Genomic DNA, 23,580 nt, shown 5'->3' with positions numbered 1-23,580 from the left:
CATGATTATAATAAAAGTCAATTTCATTAAAAAAGTATTTTTTCTAAATATATATATAATTATTCTAGATACTGTTTTCTTGATGTTATATTATATCCATTTGGTTATGCTCCTTTCAGTGTTGTAGTTTTTTTAGAGAATTCAGCTAGTTTGTGTCGCCAGGCTGTATGAAATCTGACCGACGCCTTCAGAATCAACAGTGAGGGCGTCTGTGCGCTGTACATGAACGGGCACATGTAGTTGATATACGGTTGCGATAGCCAATCAGATCACGAGTTGGCACAGTAAGGCCAGCTAGAGGGCCTCGCGTTGAACATGATGTACGCATCCTGTGATTGGATACTCATTTTACCTCAGCCCTCAGCGGAGGCAGCGCTATGCAAATCAACCAAGCTGACAACAATCAGACCCGGAAACTTTAGCAGAAAAACCAAGTACAGTAAAGTCTCGTTATATCGATATTCAAGGGAGTCCGAAAAAATATCGATATAACCGGGACTATCGATATATCCGATCCTGCGCCGAACTGCATTAAACAAAAGCAAAAGGGTGAGAGATGTTCCCCCAATGTTGCCTCAAAATGGCACATATAATTCTTTAATGATTGTAAACATGTATGCTTTAATCTTCAGAACGACAGTGTATTTGAAACATATTCATAACTGGATGTGTAACAAGAAAGCATATTATCCGAATCTGAAGCCATTGTTTGGATTCACAAGCAATGCAAGACGTCTTGGCGTGAAGTCATTTTTATTTGCATTTGAATAAAAAGTGACATCGGCTGTCCTTTAATACACAGTATGGAATGTTAATAATTTTCAAAATCATCGCGCTTCAGCAGACAAAACAAGAAACATTGTTGCAAAAAACGATTGCATTCATATACAGTACAGTGGGCATGTACATAACACAACAGGGAAACTGCAACGCTTACATCTTACTGTATTATGTATACAATTTAAAAAAGTCATCAATCTTCTTCTGCTTCCCATTTTTACCTTTTAACACAAACACTTCAATCTCGTCTGCTACACACGAGCTAGCGTCTGAAAATGAAAATGGCTCTGCTACACGGGTGCTGGGCACGTAACCAAGTCACCTGACCAAGTCGACCAATGGCGCGACTGATGGCGTGACACGTAACCAAGACACGTGACCAAGTTGACCAATGGCGCGACCGATGGCGTATCACGTGACAAAGTCACACGGCCAAGTCGACCAATGGCGCGACGGATATATCGATATAAACAACAAAAATGGCCGGCAGGGGATGAAAAGGAGCACCGTAATAATCGGATTATCGGAATAACCGGGTATCGTACTAAACGGTACTAATTATACATAAAAAGACTAGAAATGTGCAAGGGAAATGAAAATAGTATCGTAATAAGCGATCGATATAACGAGACTTTACTGTATATATGTTTTTTGAAAACTTGAGCTTTAATTAATTCAAGTTGTAAATTTAATTTCAGTCCCTTGTCATCTGTCCCCACGCCCACTTTGGCCACATATGGCAAACTTGCAGAAACTTCACTGACTTTACGACAGGGAATATGAGCCACATGCGTCTCAATGTAATTTTGTTCAACAGAGCAGAATAATAAAGTGTTTCTGAGACAGATGGAGGAAAGAAACAGGGGGGAAGATGTCAGGGCATTCGGATGGAGAGCAACGGGGATGTATGCAAAGGACACGATGCATCCAACGGTGTGTGTTGAATTAGCTCCACTTCGTCAGGTTTGTAGTTTAAGATGCTCTCGGTTTGGGGTGAACGAGACAAGATGATTGGTTTAGCGGACGGTCATTCATCCACGGGTAGGAGTCTATCTCCGCCTCTGTGCTTTCGCTCGAAGAAGCCAGGACAGACTACACAGCTTGAACAGCGAGGATGCGCGAATTCATCATTGTTTTCCGAGTTTAGCAGTTTTTGTAAATAATTGTAAACATAAATTTGCGTCATGCGAAGTGTATATATGTTTCCATTCCATGAAATCACAAAACCATGTAGTTTTGGCACTCTGTGGTTTGCGTAGCATGTTTTGAGCGCTGTTCACGTTACAGCAGACTCACGAGCTGCGTTTGCGGTGCTGAAAGCTCCAAAAGCAGCGAGGAGCTCGGGCGAGTCCGTCTGAACGTCGCTGGAGCGATGAAGAGCAAGAACTACTCTGCTGGAGTTTTCCTACTCGTCTGGAGACTGTTGCTGTTTCTTAGGTAAGAGGTTGCAAAGAAATGAATCAATCAATACAAGAAGCGATTTACGGAAGTTATGCTCTTTCCGGGATACAGTTCGGATCGATGAGTTCTAGTAGCTTGTCCTGGTGTGACTAGTGGATTTCAAATACGGTACATGTAGTATTGAGTTAGAATACTGTATTAGGTTATGTGAAATTGTGGTGTATTGGTTAAAAAAAAAAAAAAAAAAAAAACAATTGTTGAACCAGTGCAATTTATTTTTAATTTGTTAATCTCCACAAACAATAAATTGTAATGTTTTCCACTTCATGTTACCCCTTCAGTGAGAATAATCCAGTCTGTTCTTGGCTTGAATAAGGGCATTGAAATCTGGCGGAATGTCTGAATTGGCTCTGCGAAGGACAGCTGAGAGGTGGTCATCGGTCATAAAGGATCTGTGTTTGGATTTGTTGAACTTCATAACTGAGAATGTGTTCACAATGATAGGTAGATCTAAAGAGGACTAGAATCCTCTGAGCATGCCTCCTCATGTGTGGAAAGTTCTCCACTTTGAGGGCGGAGGAAAAGTCCAACAGTGAGACTGACTGGAAGTGATCTGCCAGAAGTGTGTCAGACTGCAGATTAATGAGTTCCATCTAAACTTCACTTGGTGCATTATCCACACTGCAATTGAAGGGAGAAGAAACCATGTGCATTTCACTCTCAAGAGTTTTGAAATCGCCTTGAAAACTCTGCGTTCAGTGCTTCTAACATGGTTGAGTACTTTTGGAGGTGATCACCTGATCTTTTGGTTTTCTTAAAGGACAACCGACGCCTCTGGACAAGTTGTGTCCATAATTTGTAAAATCACTTCAAATGACTTTTACTGAGCGTATGTTACAGAGATTCCACGGCATATAGCTATATTTTATGTTGACTCACGCTGAATATTCATGAAGTCTTGTTTTCGAGTTGATGACGATCCCCATGTGACGTCACGTTTGGACCGCCCCTGACCGAGAAAGCGACATACAATGCATTTTGGGTACTTTGCTTGGTCTGTAAACTTCGTGTTGATCCGTGTTGATGGTGAAATTAAAAGGAAAACACATACATAACGCCATGGTGAATCGTTGTGTGTTGCACCAAGACTACTATTTGATACGAGTTGACACAAATTCCCAGCAGACAAATCAGCCTATTTCCAAGGGAGCTTGGGCGCCATCTTGTGCATTTTCTGGGACGCTACATTGGAGTCCTGATGGCTCGAACATTTTGACATAGTTTTGGGACACTAATTTTTATTGGTATTTTGCATTTGACAAAAAATATCAGCCTGCGTGTTTTGGCTATTTTAGATGCTATAAAATGTATTTTTCTGATGTCAGTTAGGAAACAAAAAAAATGGTGTCGGTTGTCCTTTAAGTGTTGGCAAGTGGGTCAGAATGTTGTCCTTCACTTGGCTTGAGAGAAGCTGCAGTTATGTCATGAAAGCCTTCACTGCACTGGACATCTCATGCACAAAAAGGCCCTTGCTCTGCATTTTGACATTAGTGCAGTCACATCCACAGGGAATCCGAGGTCAACCAGTCATTATTTGAAAGTTCTGGGACATCGTGACCTTTCTGAATACAGAACTCCTGAATCTGGTCTGTCAGGTCCCAGACACTTTTCAGAACCTTGCCAAGGCTTAGCTACTAACAGTGCAGTGATAGCTTATGTCACCATGTTCAGCCTCATTTTCCTCCAACAAAGCCACAAACTGTCTGTGATGGGTCAAAAGTGATCGTCCGTTCCTGGTTCAGCGCTCTTCAGGGTGTTAGAAGTGGGATGGTAAAATCAGCAGGAAGCCAGGTGTTAAACAGAAGAAGTTATTTTAATCTTGTAGACAGCAGGGACATTGTGAGGTCGGTTGAGGAGAGACAGAGAGGAAAAGAGAGATCGACGCGCTCGGAGATCATTCATATAAGACGGACAGGATGCGACGTAATAGGACTCCTAATACGTAATATGATGTGACATCATGTAAAGGCAGGAATATAGCCACGAGGGAGCACAAGCCAGTGTCTTATTGTGCCGGTCCCAAGCCCGGATAAATACAGAGGGTTGTGTCAGGAAGGGCATCCGACGTAAAAATTTTTGCCAAAACAAATATGCGAATCAAACCTCTGAATCCAATACCGGATCGGTCGAGGCCCGGGTTAACAACGGCCGCCATTGGTACTGTTGACCTTCAGGGTGCCAGTGGAAAATTGACCACTGTTTGTCGAAGAAGGAGAGGATGGAGGTGTGCCCGGAGGAAAAGAGAGAAATGGAACGCCAAGAGTATAGAACTAAGAGTAGGAACTTTGAATGTAGGAACAATGACAGGTAAAGGTCGAGAGCTGGTTGACATGATGCAGAGAAGGAAGGTAGACATACTGTGTGTCCAGGAGACCAGGTGGAAAGGGAGCAAGGCTAGACGCTTAGGGTCAGGGTTTAAGTTGTTCTATCATGGTGAAGACAGAAAGAGAAATGGAGTTGGGGTTATCTTAAAAGAGGAGTTTGTTAGGAATGTCTTAGAAGTAAAAAGAGTATCAGATAGAATGATGAGTCTGAAGCTAGAAATTGAAGGTGTGATGTTCAATGTTGTTTGTGGGTATGCCCCACAAGTAGGATGTGAGCTGGCGGAGAAGGAGACATTTTGGTTGGACTTTGATGAAGTCATACAGAACATCCCGAGAACTGAGAGGGTTGTAATTGGTGGAGACTTCAATGGACATGTTGGCGCAGGAAACAAAGATAATGAGGAGGTAATGGGCAGGTTTGGACTCCAAATGAGGAACGCTGAAGGACAGATGGTGGTTGACTTTGCTAAGAGAATGGAAATGGCTATTGTGAATACTTTCTTTCAGAAGAGACAGGAACATAGCGTGACCTATAAGAGTGGAGCCAGAAGTACACAGGTAGACTACATTTTGTGTCAACGGTGCCATCTAAAGGAAATCAGTGACTGCAAAGTAGTGGTTGGTGAGAGTGTAGCCAGACAGCATAGGTTGGTGGTGTGTAGGATGACGCTGGCAGTGAGGAAGATGAAGAAACAAAAGGCTGAAGTGAGGACAAAATGGTGGAAGTTGAAAAAGGAAGAGTTTTGCATGACATTTAGGAAGGAGGTAAGACAAGCACTGGGTGGGCAAGAGGTCCTTCCAGATGACTGGCAAACTACAGCGAACATAATCAGAGACACAGGTCGGAAAGTACTTGGTGTATCGAGTGGAAGAAAGGTAGATAAGGAGACTTGGTGGTGGAATGGGGAGGTGCAGGAGTGTATACAGAGAAAGAGGTTAGCAAAGAAGAAGTGGGACACTGAGAGGACGGACGAGAGTAGACAGCAGTACAAGGAGATGCAGCGCACGGTTAAAGTAAAGGTGGCAAAGGCCAAACAAGAGGCCTATGATGACTTGTATGTTCAGCTAGACAGCAAGGAAGGTGAGACTGATCTTTACAGGCTGGCGAGACAGAGAGACAAAGATGGTAAGGACCTGCAGCAGGTTCGGGTGATTAAGGATAGAGATGGCAATATATTAATAGGTGCCAGTAGTGTGATGGCAAGATGGAAAGTGTACTTTGAAGAATTGATGAATGAGGAAAATGAGAAGGAACAAAGAGTAGACGACGTGACTGTTGTGGACCAAGACGTAGCAAGCATTAGCAAGGATGAAGTGAGGAGGGCACTGAAGAGGATGAAGGGGGGAAAGGCACTCGGGCCTGATGATTTACCAATCAAGGTATGGAAGTGTCTTGGAGAGGTGGCGGTGGTGTTCCTGACTGGGTTATTCAACAAGATCTTAGATGGTGAACAGATGCCTGAAGAATGGAGACGGAGTGTACTCGTGCCCATTTTTAAGAACAAAGGAGATGTGCAGAGTTGTACTAACTACAGAGGAATAAAGTTGATGAGCCATACAATGAAACTCTGGGAAAGAGTAGTTGAAGCTAGACTAAGGGCAGAAGTGAACATTTGTGAACAGCAGCATGGCTTCATGCCAAAAAAGAGTACGACAGATGCAGTGTTTGCTTTAAGAATGCTGATAGAGAAGTACAGAGAAGGTCAGAAGGAATTGCATTGTGTCTTTGTAGATCTGGAGAAAGCGTACGACAGGGTGGCCAGAGAAGAGCTGTGGCATTGCATGAGGAAGTCTGGAGTGACGGAAAAGTATGTCAGAGCGGTGCAAGACATGTATCATGACTGTAAGACAGTTGTGAGGTGCGCTGTCGGTATGACTGAGGAATTCAAGGTGGAGGTGGGACTCAGCTCTGAGCCCCTTCTTGTTTGCTATGGTGATGAACAGGCTGACAGACGATGTTAGACAAGAATCTCCTTGGACCATGATGTTTGTAGATGACATTGTGATCTGTAGCGAGAATTTCCCCATTGCTGGACGAATAAAGGTATTCTGATTCTGATTCTGATTCTGAAAATCATCTCAGGCCATAAAAGCCCAGTGACATAGAATGAAAAAGACAAGGACTGGGCTGATGAACAACCATTTTTTTCAATCGGCTTGACAAGACGATTGTCGCACCCGCCCCACTTTCACTCCACCTGTAGGTGCACCTGCACCCACTCTCACTGTGGACTTCCCCTTCCTGCCCCCTCTCGCGACCAGCTTCAAACAACAAACAACTGCCGTCTAAACTAATGCCACACCCTCAGCCGCCACTCTGCCGCCTGGTTCCTGCCCGTCTGTCACAACCGCGCAGGTGCGGAAACAAATGAGGAGGATGGAAGTGAGGAAGACAGCAGGTCCAGACAACATCAGTTCCCGACTCTTCAAGACCTGCTCCGACCAGCTTTGTGTCATTGTCCAGCACATGTTCAACCTGAGCCTGAAGTTGGTCAGAGTTTCACAACTATGGAAAACGTCATGCCTGAGCCCAGTGCTCAAGATCGCCCAACCGAAGGAGCTCCACAGCTACAGACCAGTGGCGCTGACGTCTCACCTCATGAAGACGCTGGAAAGACTTGTCCTCGCCTGGAAAGACATGTCCTTGCCCACCTGCGCGAGCTCATCATTGGACCCACTACAGTTAGCCTACGAGCCCAGCATCTGTGTGGAGGATGCCATCAACTACATCCTCCACTCGGTGCTGCTGCACATGGTGAATGCTGGGAGCACGGTGATGATCACGTTCTTCGATTTCTCCAGTGACTTCAACACCAACCAGCCCAATCCACTAGGGCACAAGCTGCGGCATGGCGAAGAGGCCACCATCTCACATTTTGTATTACAGATTACCTCACAAACCGGCCCCAGTACGTGAGTGCAAAGAACTGTGAGTCGGACAGGCTTCTTTGCAGCACCGGAGCGCCGCAGGAGCGAGTCCTGGCTCCATTCCTGTTCACCTCAGACTTCAATTACAACACTCCAACCTGCCACCTTCTGAAGTTGTCTGATGACTCAGCTATTGTCGGCCTCATTACAGAGGGAGATGATCGGGAGACCAGGGGACTGACCAAGGACTTTGTGAACTGGTGCCAGCAGAATCACCTCCAGACCAACATCGGGAAAACCAAGGCTCACCTGCACTGTTGAATCAGAATCAGAATCTGAAAACCTTTATTCGTCCCACAATGGGGAAATTTGCAGTCCTCAGGAGCAATTTGAAAGTGGATGGGGTGGAGGGGGTGAAATGATAGAAAACAAGATATTCTAAGCATAACAAAATAAAAATGTCAACTGTATACTGTGCAAATGTAAATGTGCAAAACCGTTTCATAAAAAAAAAAGTGTACATAGTGCAAGCATCAAGAAAGGCATATTGATATATTGCATCAACCCATATTTACAAGTGTCCATTTTTTTTCACGTGATCATTGTGAATTGCAAAGCCTGACAGCAGTCGGTAGGAACGAGCGGCGGTACCTCTCCTTCTTGCAGCGCGGGTGTAACAGTCTCTGGCTGAAGGAGCTACCCAGTGCTGTCAGGGTGGCCAGGAGGGGGTGGGAGGGGCTGTCCATCATAGCTTTTAGTTTAGCTAGCGTCCGTCTTTTGCCCACCTCCTCCAGAGAGTCCAGCGAGCAGCCCAGGTCAGAACTGGCCCTCTTCACAAGGCACTCCAGTCTTTTCCTGTCCCGGGTGGTGATGCTGCCTGACCAGCAGACAATTCCATAGTGGATGGCGTTCGTTGCTCCTCGGAGTGCTGGAAAACAGGCAGGACAGCGGCCCTCGAGCACCGACTTTGGAGACCTCTGATGTAGCGGAACAAGAGGAGTGGATAGAGGACACATCCCCGTGAGACTCCAGTGCTAGTGGTGCTTGTTGATGATGATATTTTTGCCAGTATCACCTGTTGTGTCTGTCCCGTCAGGAAGCTGATCCACTGGCAGATCGTAGGAGACACACCAAGCTGGAGAAGTTTGGGGGTGAGGAGTTCCGGGATAATGGTGTTGATTGCAGAGTGTACATCCACAAACGGGATCCTTGCGTAGGTCCCTGTGTTGCCCGAGGATTTGGTGCAGCCCGATATTGACTGCATCTTCCATACACCTGTTTGCCCGGTAGGCAAACTGAAGAGGGGCCAGGAGGGTTCCGGAGATGTTCTTTAGATGGATCTGCACAAAGCTTTCAAAGGACTTCATGACCATAGAGGTCAGAACGACAGGCGTGTAGTCAGTTGTTCAGTTCCAATGTCGGCGGTTTCTTGGTAACTGGTATGGGTGGACTGTTTGAAGCAGGATTAGATGTCACACTGCTCCAGGGATTTGTTGAAGAGTGATGCAAAGACCGGAGCGGGCTGGTCAGCGCAGACTTTCAGGCAGGAGGGAGACACTTTGTCGGTCCCCACAGATTTGTTGATCTTCTGATGCTTGTCACGTCCAGTTCGTCGATCTGTAGGGGAGAGGAAGGGGGCTTAGATCAGAATCAGAATCATAATCATCTTTATTGCCAAGTATGTAGAACACACAAGGAATTTGTTTCCGGTAGAACACGCTGCACTAGTATCGTCGTCAAAAAAAAACCTGCTAAGTGGCACTATACAGTTCCATTTTGGCTACTGTTGAAAGAGTTGAAAGAGTTCAAAGAGTTAATGGCTTGGGGGAAGAAGCTGTTTAAATGTCTGCTGGATTTGGTGCGCATGGATCGGTAGCGCCTGCCTGAGGGGAGTAGCTGGAAAAGGTGGTGGGCAGGGTGCGAAGGGTCCAGTAGGATTTTCTGCGCCCTAGTTTGGATTCTTGCAGTGTGCAAGTCCTCGAGAGTGGGTAGGGCGGTGCCAATGATTTTTTTCCGCCGTCCTAACTGTCCGTTGAAGTCGGATTTTGTCCATTTTTGTGGCGGCCCCGAACCAAACGCTGATGGAAGAACACAGGATGGATTCGATGACAGCCGTGTAGAAATGTTGCAGCACCTCTTGTGGCAGGCCATGCTTCTTTAGCAGCCTCAGGAAGTATATTCTCTGTTGGGCCTTTTTCAGGATAGAGTTGGTGTTGACCTCCCACTTCATGTCCTGGGAGACTGTGATTCCCAGGAACTTGAAGGTCTCAACGGTTGACACCAGGTAGTTGGATAGTGTGAGGGGTAGCAGTGGTGATGGATGTTTCCTGAAGTCCACGATCATCTTAACTGTCTTGAGCGTGTTCAGCTCAGCTGCTCCACTTGTTGTCGTTACGCAGACTTGTCGCCGTCTTTGATGAGACCGATGACCGTGGTGTCGTCTGCGAACTTTATGAATTTGACAGCTGGGTGCGTTGAGGTGCAGTCGTTCGTGTAGAGAGAGAAGAGCAATGGAGAGAGGACGCATCCCTGCGGGGCTCCAGTGCTCGTGGTTCGTGTTGAGGATGATATATTTCCCAGTCTGACCTGTTGTGTCCGTCCTGTCAGGAAGCTGAGGGTCCACTGGCAGATCGTGGGGGACACACCAAGCTGGAGAAGTTTGGGGATGAGGAGTTCTGGGATGATGGTATTGAACGCAGAGCTGTAGTCCACAAACAGGATCCTTGCGTAGGTTCCTGTGTTGTCAAGGTGGTCGAGGATGTGGTGCAGTCCGATGTTGACTGCATCCTCCACAGACCTGTTTGCCCGGTAGGCAAACTGAAGAGGATCTAGCAGAGGTCCGGTGATGTTCTTTAGGTGGTTCAGCACGAGGCGTTCAAAGGACTTCATGACCACAGACGTCAGAGCGACAGGTCTATAGTCGTTCAATCCCGAGGGTGCTGGTTTCTTTGGAACTGGGACGATAGTAGACTGTTTGAAGCAGGATGGGACACTCTGTCAGGTCCTGCAGCTTTCTTGATCTTCTGCTGCTTGAAGAGCCGTCTAACGTCCAGTTCGTGGATCTGTAGGGCAGAGGGCGGAGATACGGTAGTTTCTGGTAATGGTGGGCAGACCGGGGAAATGGTGGTGTCCTTTTCAAATCGGCAAAAGTATGTATTTAACTCATCAGCCATACCATTGTTGTACACTGCTTGGGGGGAAGGTAAACGATAATTTGTTATTGCTTTCAGGCCATTCCACACCGATGCAGAGTCGTTAGCAGAGAACTGTTTGTTAAGCCTCTCCGCATAACGTTTCTTTGCGATGTTAATTTCCTTCGTCAGTCTGTTTCGGGCGAGTTTGTAAACTGCTCGATCGCAACTTTTAAATGTGGATTCTTTCTCTTTCCTAAGCTGCCTGAGTTTGGGAGTGAACCATGGCTTGTTGTTGTTGAATGAGCGGAAGGACTTTGTTGGTACGCACATGTCCTCACAGAAACTGATGTATGATGTTACAGTGTCTGTGTATTCATCCAATGTGCCCGTTGAAGTTTCAAAGACGCTCCAATCAGTGCAGTCTAAGCATTCTTGTAGCGATAACTTTGCTTCATCTGTCCATGTTTTAACTGTCTTAACTGTAGTTTCTGCTTGTGGTGGCAGATTTGTGTAATGGGAGTGTCTTTTTCAAATCGGCAAAAAAACGGTGTCTCGCTCATCAGCCAGACCCTTATTGTTCACTGCTTGGGGGGGGGGTATCTTAACCAATTATTTGTGATTGCTTTCAGGCCATTCCACAGCGATACAGTCTTCAGCAGTGAACTGTTTTTTTAAGCCTCTCCGCATAACTTTTCTTTGCAATGTTAATTTCCTTTGTCAGTTGGTTCTTGGCATGTTTGTAAAGTGCTCGATCTCCGTTTCTATATGTGACTATCTTTCTCTTTCCTAAGCTGCCTGGGTTTTGGAGTATACCATGGCTTATTATTGTTGAAGGAACGGAAGGACTTCGTTGGTACCCATATCCTCACAGAAACTAATGTAGTATGTTACATTGTATATGTATACATCCGGTGTGGCCGTTGATGTTTCAAAACTGCCTCGATCGGTGCAGTCTAAGCATTCTTGTAGAGCTAACTTTGCTTCATCTCTACATTTCTTTACAGTCTTAACAACCGGTTTGAGTTTATGTCTGTATGTAGGAATTAAGTGTTTTAGATAGTGGACAGAAAGACCCAATGCTGCATTGGCAACCGATCGGCGTGCTCCTTTGATAGCTGTGTAGCAGTGATCTAGATTGTTGCCTACTCTGGTGAAACAGTCAATGTGCTGCAATGTGGTCGATTAAAATCGCCCAAAATGATAAAGGGGTGACTCTGGATATTTTAGTTCAAATTTGTTTACATGGCATAGCATTTGTATCGATGTGTTAGCATTAGCTTGTGGCGCAATGTAGACAGCGACTAAAATAAAGAAGGTGAACTCACCTGGCGAGTATAATGGCTTGCAGTTGAAAGACAGTGACTCCAAGTCTGGGCTGCAGTGTGCATCGAGTTGTGTGACATCAGTGCACCATTCTTTGTTGATATAGTTGCATAGTTCACGACCTTTGCTCCTTCAGCTCGGAGGAAACACAAGATGTATCGTGGAATCTGGGTGGCAGTTTCAGTGAAGGAAAGTGCAGCAGAATGTGCAAATGCTTTATTGGTCTTGTGGATTTTGTTGTGCTGGTGAAGAGTCCAAACGTGGATCCCTCAATGCTAAGCAACTCTTCCCTCCTTTAACTAAGCCGCGTAGGGTCGCAGAAAACTAATGAAAAGGAAAAAAACAGGGACAATACTAGGGAACGTGTAACCGTAACTGCCACTCACGCCGGCACAATCTTGATCGTAAGATCCAATGACCATTGTCATTCTTTTTGGTCACATTAAAAAAACAATCTTCATCAAAGTCATTGGGCTAATGATCCTGCCTTACCTCACGCAAGGAAAATATAAAGTTGAAAGATCATTTTAGTTTAAAACGTTTACAAAAGTTATCCGCGCTTCCTCTAATTCTGCCTGACCCATAGTTGTCCGAGCATGCATGGTGATATGCACCCACCTTTCAGACACAATATTTAAAGATGCAAAATTCGCTATTTCCATTTTAACCAGGTTGAAGAAATCACTCCACACTTTTGCATATTCTCGTACAAGAGGAACTATGTGGAAGTGTTGCCCATTTGGCAAGTTTACACACCTTTAGACCATTTGGTCCTAAGTTCATGTGAAGTCGAATCACTGACTGTACCTTCACATTGAACAAAATAGTGTCCTGACCAACACTCTGCCTACTTTCTTCTACTGAGTTCTTTCTAGTAAGCATGACCTGTAAAGAAATGTCTACATTTAAATAAATATGGTAATATGAAAGAGAGGTGGGTGAGAGAGATGTTTGAGATGGTGGGGTTGGGGGGTTTGGGAGCTACATAATGCATTGCATGCGTGCACACAAAGAGTCGTGCGTGTCTTTAATGTTTTAGTAATGACGTCTGCTCGACGTCTCTCCTCTTGTAAGCTGCTAACAACACTATCATGGCTTCTTTTCAGTTGACAATGGTGAATGTTTGTGTGCTATCTATCTATCTATCTATCTCTCTCTCTCTCTCTCTCTCTCTCTCTCTCTCTCTCTCTCTCTCTCTCTCTCTCTCTCTCTCTCTCTCTCTCTCTCTCTCTCTCTCTCTCTCTCTCTCTCTCTATATATATATATATATATATATATATATATACACACACAGTAAAGTCTCGTTATATCGATATCGGATATATCGATAGTCCCGGTTATATCGATACTATTTCTATGCACGCACGGAGAAAATTACATGCAAACAGGGTCGGATATATCGATAGTCCCGGTTATATCGAAATTTTTTCGGACTCCCTTGAATATCGATATAACGAGACTTTACTGTATATATATATATATATATATATATATATATATATATATATATATATATATATATATATACACACACACACTGTTTCAGCCTGATTTGGATAGTCTGCTAAAGCCATCTTCAACACCGCGACTCTGACGATTTTCCTCTTGGTCCACAGGTTTAGTAGTGTATAGAAAGGGAAACTAACATAGAAAATAAGGCAATATTGAATTCACAGAAATGAAATAAGCAAACATAACCTTAACCACTCTTGTAACAAGTCATTGTGCTAATTCAATTAACAACAGTTCTCATAACTCTTAACCATCGCCGAACAGAATCATTTTTTTTTTTACCTTAAATCTCACAGAACTGCTACTCAATGACAACTCAAACCTGTAGATATCTGCAATGCCACCAAAGGCGTAAAATGTGTGTGGATTGTGCTGAATTAAAATTTGACTTTTTCTGGCTTGTTGATAACTGATCTCTTGACTTACTGTTTCTGTGCAAGTCCTCCAGCTGACTGACATTGCTTCCGGTTACAAACTGTGCTGCTCTACAATGAAATTAAACTTAAGCTGGATCAAAAATAATAAGTAATAATAATAAGTAATAATAATAATAATAATAATAATAATAATAATAATAATAATAATAATAATAATAATAATAATAATAATAATACATTTTATTTCAACTTTATCCTCATGAGGGTCATGTGGGGGCCAATGAATCGCAGAGGACACAGAAAAAAACACCCTTCCATGCCCACCCTGACACCGAGAGATGATTTGTACTGTTCAATCACCCCGCCATGCCTGTTTTTGGAATGTGAGAGGACACCAGAGTATCCAGCGAAAACCCACGCAGGTCCGGGGAGAACATGCAAACTCCACACAGGACAGCCACAGCTGGAATTATATATTATATATCTGTGGTTCTTAACCTGGGTTCAATCAAACCCTAGGCCTAGGGCCTAGGTCGCCAACACAAAATGTATAAAGAGCCATAAAAAAAATCAGTCTGGAGCCAAAATAATCATTTAAAAGCCTTATATTGTATAAGCCTCACAATGAAGAAACCACGTGTGTTATGTATCTATATTAGCATACTATCAAAATGACTCATGATTAAAATTGGAGAATGACGCACCACGTGACTGCTCTGTTTTAGGATGCTGCCTCAAGTTTAACTTTATTAAAATATTAATGAATCTCAGTATGTTTAATTGCTTTGATGAAATTATAGAAATGCAGTAAATAAATTATTTTTTAACATGTTGGTTATATAACCAACATGAGACGAGGATTTTTTTATTTTTTTATATATATATATATATATATATATATAAATCCTCGTCTCACCCACCATGGGTGGTGTATGTCCCCCATTTCATCTTGGGTCCTCTACCAGAGGCCAGGAAGCTTGAGGGTTCTGCGCAGTATCCGTGCTGTTCCCAGCACTGCGCTTTTCTCAACCGAGATATCCGATGTTGTTCCCGGGATCTGTTGCAACCACTCGTCCAGTTTGGAGGTCACTGCCCCGAGTGCTCCGACCACCACAGGCACGACTATCACCTTTACCTTCCAGTCTCTCTCCAGCTCCTCTCTGAGCCCTTGGTATTTCTCGATTTTCCCATGTTCCTTCTTTCTGATGTTTCCATCACTCAGGACTGCTACATCCACGACAACGGCTTTCCTTTCCCCTTTATCTATGACCACGATATCTGGTTGGTTGGCCATTACCATCTTGTCAGTCTGTATCAGGAAGTCCCACAGGATCTTTGCTCGGTCATTCTCCACCATCTTGGGAGGTGTTTCCCATTTTGACCGTGGGGTTTCCAGTCCATACTCCGCACAGATGTTTCGGTAGACTATGCCAGCCACCTGGTTATGGCGCTCCCTATATATATACAGTAAAGTCTCGTTATATCGATATTCAAGGGAGTCTGAAAAAATATCGATATAACCGGGACTATCGATATATCCGACCCTGTTTGCATGTAATTTTCTCCGTGCGTGCATAGAAATAGTATCGATATAACCGGGACTATCGATATATCCGATTTCGATATAACGAGACTTTACTGTATGTATATATATATATATAGAGAGAGAGAGAGAGAGAGAGAGAGAGAGAGAGAGAGAGAGAGAGAGAGAGAGAGAGAGAGAGAGAGAGAGAGAGAGAGAGAGACCGTTGCACCTCCAAACCCAGCGCTTACAAATCAAGGGTTTGGATACCATCTGAAACCGTCCAAAATAAACACACATCCATAATGCACAGCATGACTCACACAGTCCTTGCCGACACATTGACATTCCCAAATCCACTCATACGAACAACAAATTATCCATATGTGCGTTTGCACGCATATGTGTACGGCTACATGGTATCCAGGAAGCCTCTCTGTGTCAGTGCCTTTTGGCTCGGGGCCTGGTGTTTGTCTCACTCCTCAGCTTGATAGAAATGAAGACATATATGACAGTGAGAACAGTGTTTTTTTAAATTATGCAGGTTTCTTCTGGGGTTACAAAATCAATTTTATCTGACATTTGGAGAACTTGTTTTCGCTGCTTTGTAATTATCCCCCTGCCCTCAATTTTTAGAGGTTCGTAATACTACAAAGATATTAATGTCTGACATCAATGCAATACACTCCTAGCGTCTCACTTTGAGCGGGCTCTACTCTCCACTTGGCAGCATTTATGAAATTAAAGAACAGCTGTCACCTCATAGCAAGACTTTAACAATGCTAAATGGAATCACTGTGCTGCATGCCCTTGTACTTTGTGTGATAACATTCTATGTGACACTTCCTGAACCTCAGGAACAAGAATGGTATGAGAGTTGCTATTCCTTCCTTAACGGACAACCGACGCCCCGGACAAGTTGTGTCCATAATTTGTAAAATCACTTCAAATGACTTCTACTGAAACTGGTCACTTCCGGGTTCAATTTGAAGTAGTTTTTGGACACTTTAAGTCATTTTTATGGTGTTTTGCATTTGACTAAAAATATCATCCTGCGTGTTTTGGGTATTTTTGATGCTATAAAACGTTTTTCTGATGTCATTTCTGTTGTCAGGGTATGATTTTGTTACGAAGAGGTTAAATAAACTGAGGGCAAACCAAATCATCAAGGTTACGCGCTTCATCAGAGTAAATGGCCGTACCTCCAAAATGCCAAAGTAAATGTTGATCCTGAAAAGATTTGTCATGTGTGTGTATGCGTGTGTGTATGTACGTGAGTGTGTGTGCACGTGTGTGTGCGTGTGCAAATTTGTGTGTGCATATGTGTGTGTGTGTGTGTGTGTGTGTGTGTGTGTGTGTGTGTGTGTGTGTGTGTGTGTGTGTGTGTGTGTGTGTGTGTGTGTGTGTGTGTGTGTGTGTGTGTGTGTGTGTTTACCAGGGCAGTCTTTGCTGTAAGCAAAGATATTTTTGGAAATGTTCTCTCTTGTCATATCCGACGATTACACGGAAACGAATCACATGTGGTGCTCAAGCACATGCCCTTTTGCTATTGGAAAACCAAAGCCCATTTTTTTCATTCGTAAATATAAAACATCATATTCCTTCTAAGTGTTTCAATGTCTCCTGGGTATTCATTTGAGTTCTTGTGAGAATTGTGCTCCATGCAGATTTACATCACACACTGTCCCCTCTCCTCTTCCTCTGTTTAGCTCATATGGCGCGGACGGCCAGCCAGTGGGCCATGCCACTGCAGCCTGCAGTTCTCCTCTGACCTGCAGCCTTAAGGCATTTGACTATGGGTTTGATCTGCCTACTGTTGGTGCAGAATGAACAAAAAAATTCACACACAAAAAAAAAGAATAAATAAACTAAAAGAAATTGCAGTGGGTGGGAGGCGGCTGTTGTTTTGCAACAGACCTTCTGTGCATAATTCACAGCTACATATTTTGCAGTCATGAAATCTGTTTACAAAACCCTGTCTGACTCTTTCAGGAAATGTGTCATGTTTAATGAAGAAGAATGGAGATTCAGACAGACAGATGAATAATCTAAAGCTGTCTTTTTTGTTTGTTTTTGTTTTTGCAGAGGGACTTTGGATATAAATGATAAAGGCACTTTGGCCAATTTGGTATCCTAGCAAATTAAGTAAGCCTCTCAAAATTTTGGAATCTGATTTTGCTTTCATTGGCCCATGAAGCTTACAGCAAAATATGAAAGAGGGTGTTATTTTTTTACTGTTATGACTCATGGACCCTCACCGTCCACAATAGAGGATATCCATATTTTTGTCTTGTATTGTGAGTTTACAGCTAGCTCAAGAATAGAAAGGATCACCAAGTTGAATGATGTTCTTTGTGATGAGGGTAGGCGAAGACGGTTTCTCAAGTTTAATACAATACTGTACAATACAATACATATTGATTTATATAGCGCTTTCACAACAGTTGAACTGTAACAAAGCGCTTAACACGGATAGCTATCATATATGGATAATAAAGCAGTGACAAAGATAGTAGAAAGCAACAGGGAGTAAAACGAAGATCAAGTCGGAATCATGCTGAGTCGAATGCCAAAGAGTACAAGTGAGTTTTGAGATGGGTTTTAAAGATGGACAGTGACAGTGCTTGCGGAATGTTCAGTGGCAGGTCATTCCAGAGAGTCGGACCAGCAACGGAAAAAGCTTGATCCCTTCTTAGCCTCCGCTTTCTTTTTGGCACATCTAATAATGTCTGGTCGGCAGACCTGAGGTGCCAGGAAGGTGTGTAGGGGTGGATGCGATTTGAAAACAAATCATAATAAAATTGAAAATAACTCTAACATGTACAGGGAGCCAGGGAATGGATGCCAGAGTAAGAGTTCTGTTATCCCTCTTACGAATACCAGTAAAGAGGCGAGCAGCAGCATTCTGGACCAACTGGATGCGCCTCATTAAGGATTGTCTGACTCCAAAGTAAAGAGCATTGCAGTAATTGAGCCGAGATGTTACAAAGGTGGCATTAATTACTGCTTCAAGGTGCTCATGAGAAAGGAGGGGTTTTACTTTAGCCAGCTGTCAAGAGATGAAAGAAGCTGGATTTAACAACAGCACCAATTTGTCGATCAAGTTCAAAGTCACTGTCCAGTTGATGACCCAGGTTTGAGACTGTTGACTTCAGAAAAGGAGCCAGGGAGCCCAAGTTTACAGGATGAGATGGACATGGGCCACCGGGACCAAAGTATCACTTCTGTATTCTTTTCATTGAAGTTCAACATGTTTTGCTCCAGGCCGGATAAAAGAGGCCTTAACGTGAAACGTTACGTTACGTGTGTTTTTTGCACACTGGAACATAGATCTCACAGTCATCTGCATAGCAGTGGAAGGAAATTCCATGTTTCCTTTGGATGGAACCCAACAGGAGTATTTATAGTGAGACAACATAGGTCCTAACATTTTTGCAAATTTCCCCATTGTGGGACAATAAAAGGCTTTCTGATTCTGAAAATTAAGCCCTGCAGAACACCACATGACAGAGTGGCAGTACGTCACTCAGAGCATCCAAGGCGAACACAAAAGGTTCTGTAAGAAAGGTAGGACCTAAACCAGTCAAGACAACTCCCGGTAATGCCCACCAAGTGCTGCAAATGAGACAGTAGAATACTGTGATACACTGTATCAAATGCTGCAGTTCGATCGAGAAAAAAAAAAAAAAAAAAAAAAGCAGACACACGTAATCTCCAGTGTCATTGGCCAGGAGGATGTCATTAGATACCGGTAACAGGGCAAGCTCTGTGATATGCATTGACTTGAAACCAAACTGGAAGACCTCCAAGTTGTTATGCTCATCCAAGAAAGATTTCAACTGCGTGTGCACCACTTTTTCAAGCAATTTTGAGATGAAAGGCAGTTTGAAAATGGGCCTATAATTTAAGGGTACAACTTGATCAAGACCAGGTTTCTTGATCAAGTGTTGGACAACAGCATGTTTAAATTGTTGGGGGGCAATGCCAGAAGAGAGGCTGCTGTTGATAATGGCTAAGACCGATGTGCCAATACTCGGGAGAATTTCCTTCAAGAAATGTGGAGGAAAAGAGTCACATGGGGGAGCCAGGTTAATGGGTTTATTTTGATCGTTTGTCCCTGATTCACTGCTTCTACAGGCGTTGATGGCAGAGAATGGTTAAATCATCAGGAAGCCAGGTGTTGAACAGAAAGTTGGTTTAATCTTGAAGAGAGCTGAGACATTGCGGTGTCGGCTAAGGAGGAAGCATGGGAGAGAGAGAGAGAAGAACTGGGAGAGCATTTATATATGGCACACGGTGTGACGCGATATGATGTGACGTAATGTGGATGCGACATCATGTAAGGCACAGGTGTCAAAGTCAAGGCCCGGGGGCCAAATCCGGCCCGCCACAAAAAAAATTCGGCCCGCGAAAGCAAATCAAACTTGTGAACTTGTCCATTATACTTGTTAAAATCCTAACCAAAATGTCATATTTTTGGATGTAAACCACAATAAGTCATTTTTCTTGACTTCAGATTTGAAAATTAGTTATTAATTATTTTATTTAGCGCTCTGTATGTAATATGTGGAGGGGATTAAACATTCTAATGGCTTCCACAAATTCATAACGGCCCTCGGGAGGAAACCATATCTACAATGTGGCCCGCAGCAAAAAACGACTTTGACACCCCTGATGTAAGGGAAGGCAGGATATGACGTCTCAGGAAGTCCAAAACGTAAACAAAGATTAGAAAGCGATGTTTAAAGATGTTCGTATACAGGTGGCTTAGACTAGCGAGCCACATCCTTTAACAGGGCAAGGACACAGCTTCAAAGAAATGTATATATATAAATATAATAATAATAATATAAACATTGACAGAAGGGTCGAATGTGGTTTTCGACGCAAGAGTACGGACAGTAATGCGTCTGTGTATGCTCTCAGTCTTACAGGAGTGGTCCATCGATGAAAAGGTTTCTTCAGTCGTCATTTGTACTTCTTTGAAGGTGTCGGGTGTTTCACTTCTCATTCGAGAAGCTGATGTAGTTTGCCAGTCATCTGGAAGGACCTCCTGCCCACCCAGTGCTTGTCTCAACTCCTTCCTTAAAAGTCATGCAGCACTCTTCCTTTTTGAGCCTCCACCATTTTGTCCTCAACTTTGCCTATAGTTTCTTCATCTTCCTCACCACCAGCGTCATCCTACACACGACCAACCTATGCTCTCTGGCTACACTCTCACCAACCACTATTTTGCAGTCACTGATTTCCTTCAGATGGCACCGTGTATACAAAATGTAGTCTACCAGTGTGCTCCTGCCTCCACACTTATAGGTCGCCATATGTTCCTGTCTCTTATGAAAGAAAGTATTCAACAGTCATTTCCATCCATTAGCAAAGTTAAATACCATCTTTCTTGCAAAGTTCCTCATCTGGAGTCCAAACCTGCCCATCACCTCCTCATCATCTTTATTTCCTGCACCAACATGTCCATTGAAGTCTTCATCTATTACAACTTTCTCACGAAGGATGTTCTGAATGACTTCTAACCAAAATTTCTCCTTCTCCGCCAACTCACATCCTACTTGTGAGGCATACCCACTAACATTTAACATCACAACTTCAATTTCTAGCTTAATCTCATCTTTCTATCTGATACTCTTTTTGCTTCTAAGCCATTCCTAATAAACTCCTCTTTTATGATAAGACTCCCTTTCTCGTTATGTCTCCACCATGATAGAAAAACTTGGACCCTGACCCTAAGCTTCTCGCATTGATCCCTTTCCACCTGGTATCCTGGACACACAGTATGTCTACCTTCCTCCTCTGCATCATGTCAACCAACTCTCTACATTTTCCTGTCATTTTCCCCTCCTCTCAGTCATTTACTGTTGGCGTTCCATTTATCTCTTTTCCTATGGGCACAGCTCCCTCCTCTCCTTCTTTGTGGTTCATGTGTATGGTTTTAAAATGCTTCTCCTTTCACTCCAGTTTCACATTCTTTGCCAGTGTCATTGGTAAAATGCAGATAAAACAAACTGATTAAAATTAAAATTATGTGTCAAACAGCTCTGCAATTCCATACTGGTGATTGCTAACAACTTTTGGTAATGCAAGTCACACATCACCTTAGGTTAAGGTTGACCTGATTATTTTTCCAATACTTTTTTGGTGAAAGTCAAACTTGGGACCAATCCGCGGGCTACTGGTCAATTGTGGATCAGAAAACAGATGATTGGAAATGAAAAATGTCTTGCTGTAAACATGATTTTGTTGTGGAGGAGTTTCACTTGCGCCGAACTGCATTAAAAGGGGAAGGGGGGCAACACGTAAATGGGGGATCTTTGATATGGCATGTAATTTTATCATTGGGTTCATGGATTGGGTATCTAGCATGCTTTCTGTACAGTAGTGAAAAATAAACTTGTGCATAAAATAAAAACGTATTTACACTTTTTAATGACTATTTTACAGTAATTTTCAAAATCATCACGCTTCATCAGACAAAACAATAAACATTGTTGCAAAAACCGATTGCATTCATACACAGTACAGTACAGTGTACATGTACATAACACTGCAACAGGGAAACTGCAACACTTACATCTTATTATGCAATTTAAAAAAATATTCAATCATCTTCTGCTTCCCATTTTCACCTTTTAACACAAACGATTCAATCTTGTTTAACATTTCTAAAAAACCTGATTCATTTTCTCTGGATTCTAAGTAAGATCGTTTCCATAGCACCTTGCAACGCTTGTGTCTTTGTTGCAATAGGTGTGTACTCAGTTGATTCTTCATCCTCATCATCCTCGTCATTATGGGAATTTTCTGGGGCATACGTGGCTTTGATTTCATGTTGGATTCTCCTCAACAGCCACGATTGCCTTATATTTCATTCCGAGGTCATAATTATTTCGTTTCGCTATTGTTGAAGATGGTAGAAAATGGCGTCTGCTACACTGCAAGACACGGGAGCTGGTCACGTAACCAAGTCAACCAACGGCGCGACCAATACAGATTTCGATAATGGTGGTACTGTATAGAAACGCCTAAGCAAATATCGATTCACCTTAAGTATCTTTTGTATTGATATAAACATAGCAAAATGGCCGGCGGGAGAGGAAAAAGAGCACCGTAGTAACCAGATTATCGTAATAACCATGAATCGTACTAAACTGAAGTAATTATACATAAAAAGACTAGAAATGTGCACGGGAAATGAATATAGTATCGTAATAAGCAGTATTATCAATATAAGCGATCTCAATATAACGAGACTTTACTGTATGATTCAAATAGTTCTGAAGATGAAAGCATACATGTTTGCAATTAATTAAAGAAGTCCTTCCGTGTCATTTTGAGGCGTCTGGACTGCAATGTAGCGTCCCAGAAAATGCACAAGGTGGCGCCCAAACTCCGTTGGAAATGAGCTGATTTGTCTACTGGGAATTTGTGTCAGCAGTAGTCTTGGTGCAACACACAATGATTCACTATCGCGTTATTTATGTCTTTTCCTTCTAATTTCGCCATCAACACGAAGTTTTCAGACCAAACAAAGTACCCAAAATGCATTGTTTGTTGCTTTCCCAGTCAGTGACGATACCTACCGTGACGTAACGGTAAGTATCGTCACCGACTCAAAAACAAGACTTCCTGAATATTCAGCGTGAGTCTTAAAACGTAAAATATAGCTATAAGCGGTAGAATCTTTGTAAAATAAGCTAAGCTAAAATGCTTGCGCAACTAAATGTGTACTTTTGTATGTGTTTTATCTTGAGTGTCAGCCGGTGTAAGGAGGTTGACAATGCTGCAAGAACTCGACAGGTACCAATGTCTCCCTCTGACTTTCTGGACAAACTTATGGGGAGGACATCTGGATATGATGCAAGAATAAGACCAAACTTTAAAGGTACTGTATCCTGGAACAAAGCTGATGTTTTTTTCTCCCAAAAACAAGGTTGTTGGATGATTTCTGATGTTTTTGCAATACATTTGGAGTTGGGAGGCAATGTGTTGATCAGTCAGTGTGCTTATTCATGTACAATTAGTAAATATTTTTTTCTGCTGTCTTAAACCTTTATGGTCTGTTGGTGGGGACAATTTGTCTTTTTAAGGATACTTTGTAGACTTGATTTCTCAAAATGAAAATTGGTGGAGGTGATCTTTTGAAGAATATCATTTAAAAATAACCCCAATCAGGATAAACACTGGTACATACAAAACTATTTACAAATTCATTCATTCATCTTCCATCCATCCATTCATCCATGCATCCATCCACCCATTATCCGTAC

At 43.0% G+C, this 23,580-nt stretch overlaps 1 protein-coding gene across 4 annotated transcripts in view; it reads left to right on the top strand.

The window, feature by feature from the left end:
• The first annotated feature begins 741 nt into the window (after positions 1-741).
• glra3 (glycine receptor, alpha 3) overlaps positions 742-23,580 on the top strand; it is a 70,282-nt gene continuing 47,443 nt past the window's right edge. For 2 of the 4 annotated variants that reach the window (XM_089005891.1, XM_089005889.1), the window contains exons 1-2: positions 1,829-2,217; positions 23,065-23,195. In XM_089005891.1, the coding sequence (XP_088862017.1) occupies positions 2,153-2,217; positions 23,065-23,195 (196 nt within the window). In that variant the 5' untranslated portion in view covers positions 1,829-2,152. Of the gene's footprint in view, positions 2,218-23,064; positions 23,196-23,580 lie in introns of all 4 variants that reach the window. The other 2 variants (XM_089005892.1, XM_089005890.1) reach the window with 2 other exon arrangements.

The sequence above is a fragment of the Hippocampus bargibanti genome, linkage group LG10, assembly GCF_051943395.1.
Source record: "Hippocampus bargibanti isolate YZ-2025 linkage group LG10, ASM5194339v1, whole genome shotgun sequence".
In the NCBI taxonomy this organism is placed as follows: Eukaryota; Metazoa; Chordata; class Actinopteri; order Syngnathiformes; family Syngnathidae; genus Hippocampus; species Hippocampus bargibanti.
The sequence above is the reverse complement of the archived record's forward strand: the minus strand, read 5'-3'. Positions and strand labels throughout refer to the sequence as shown.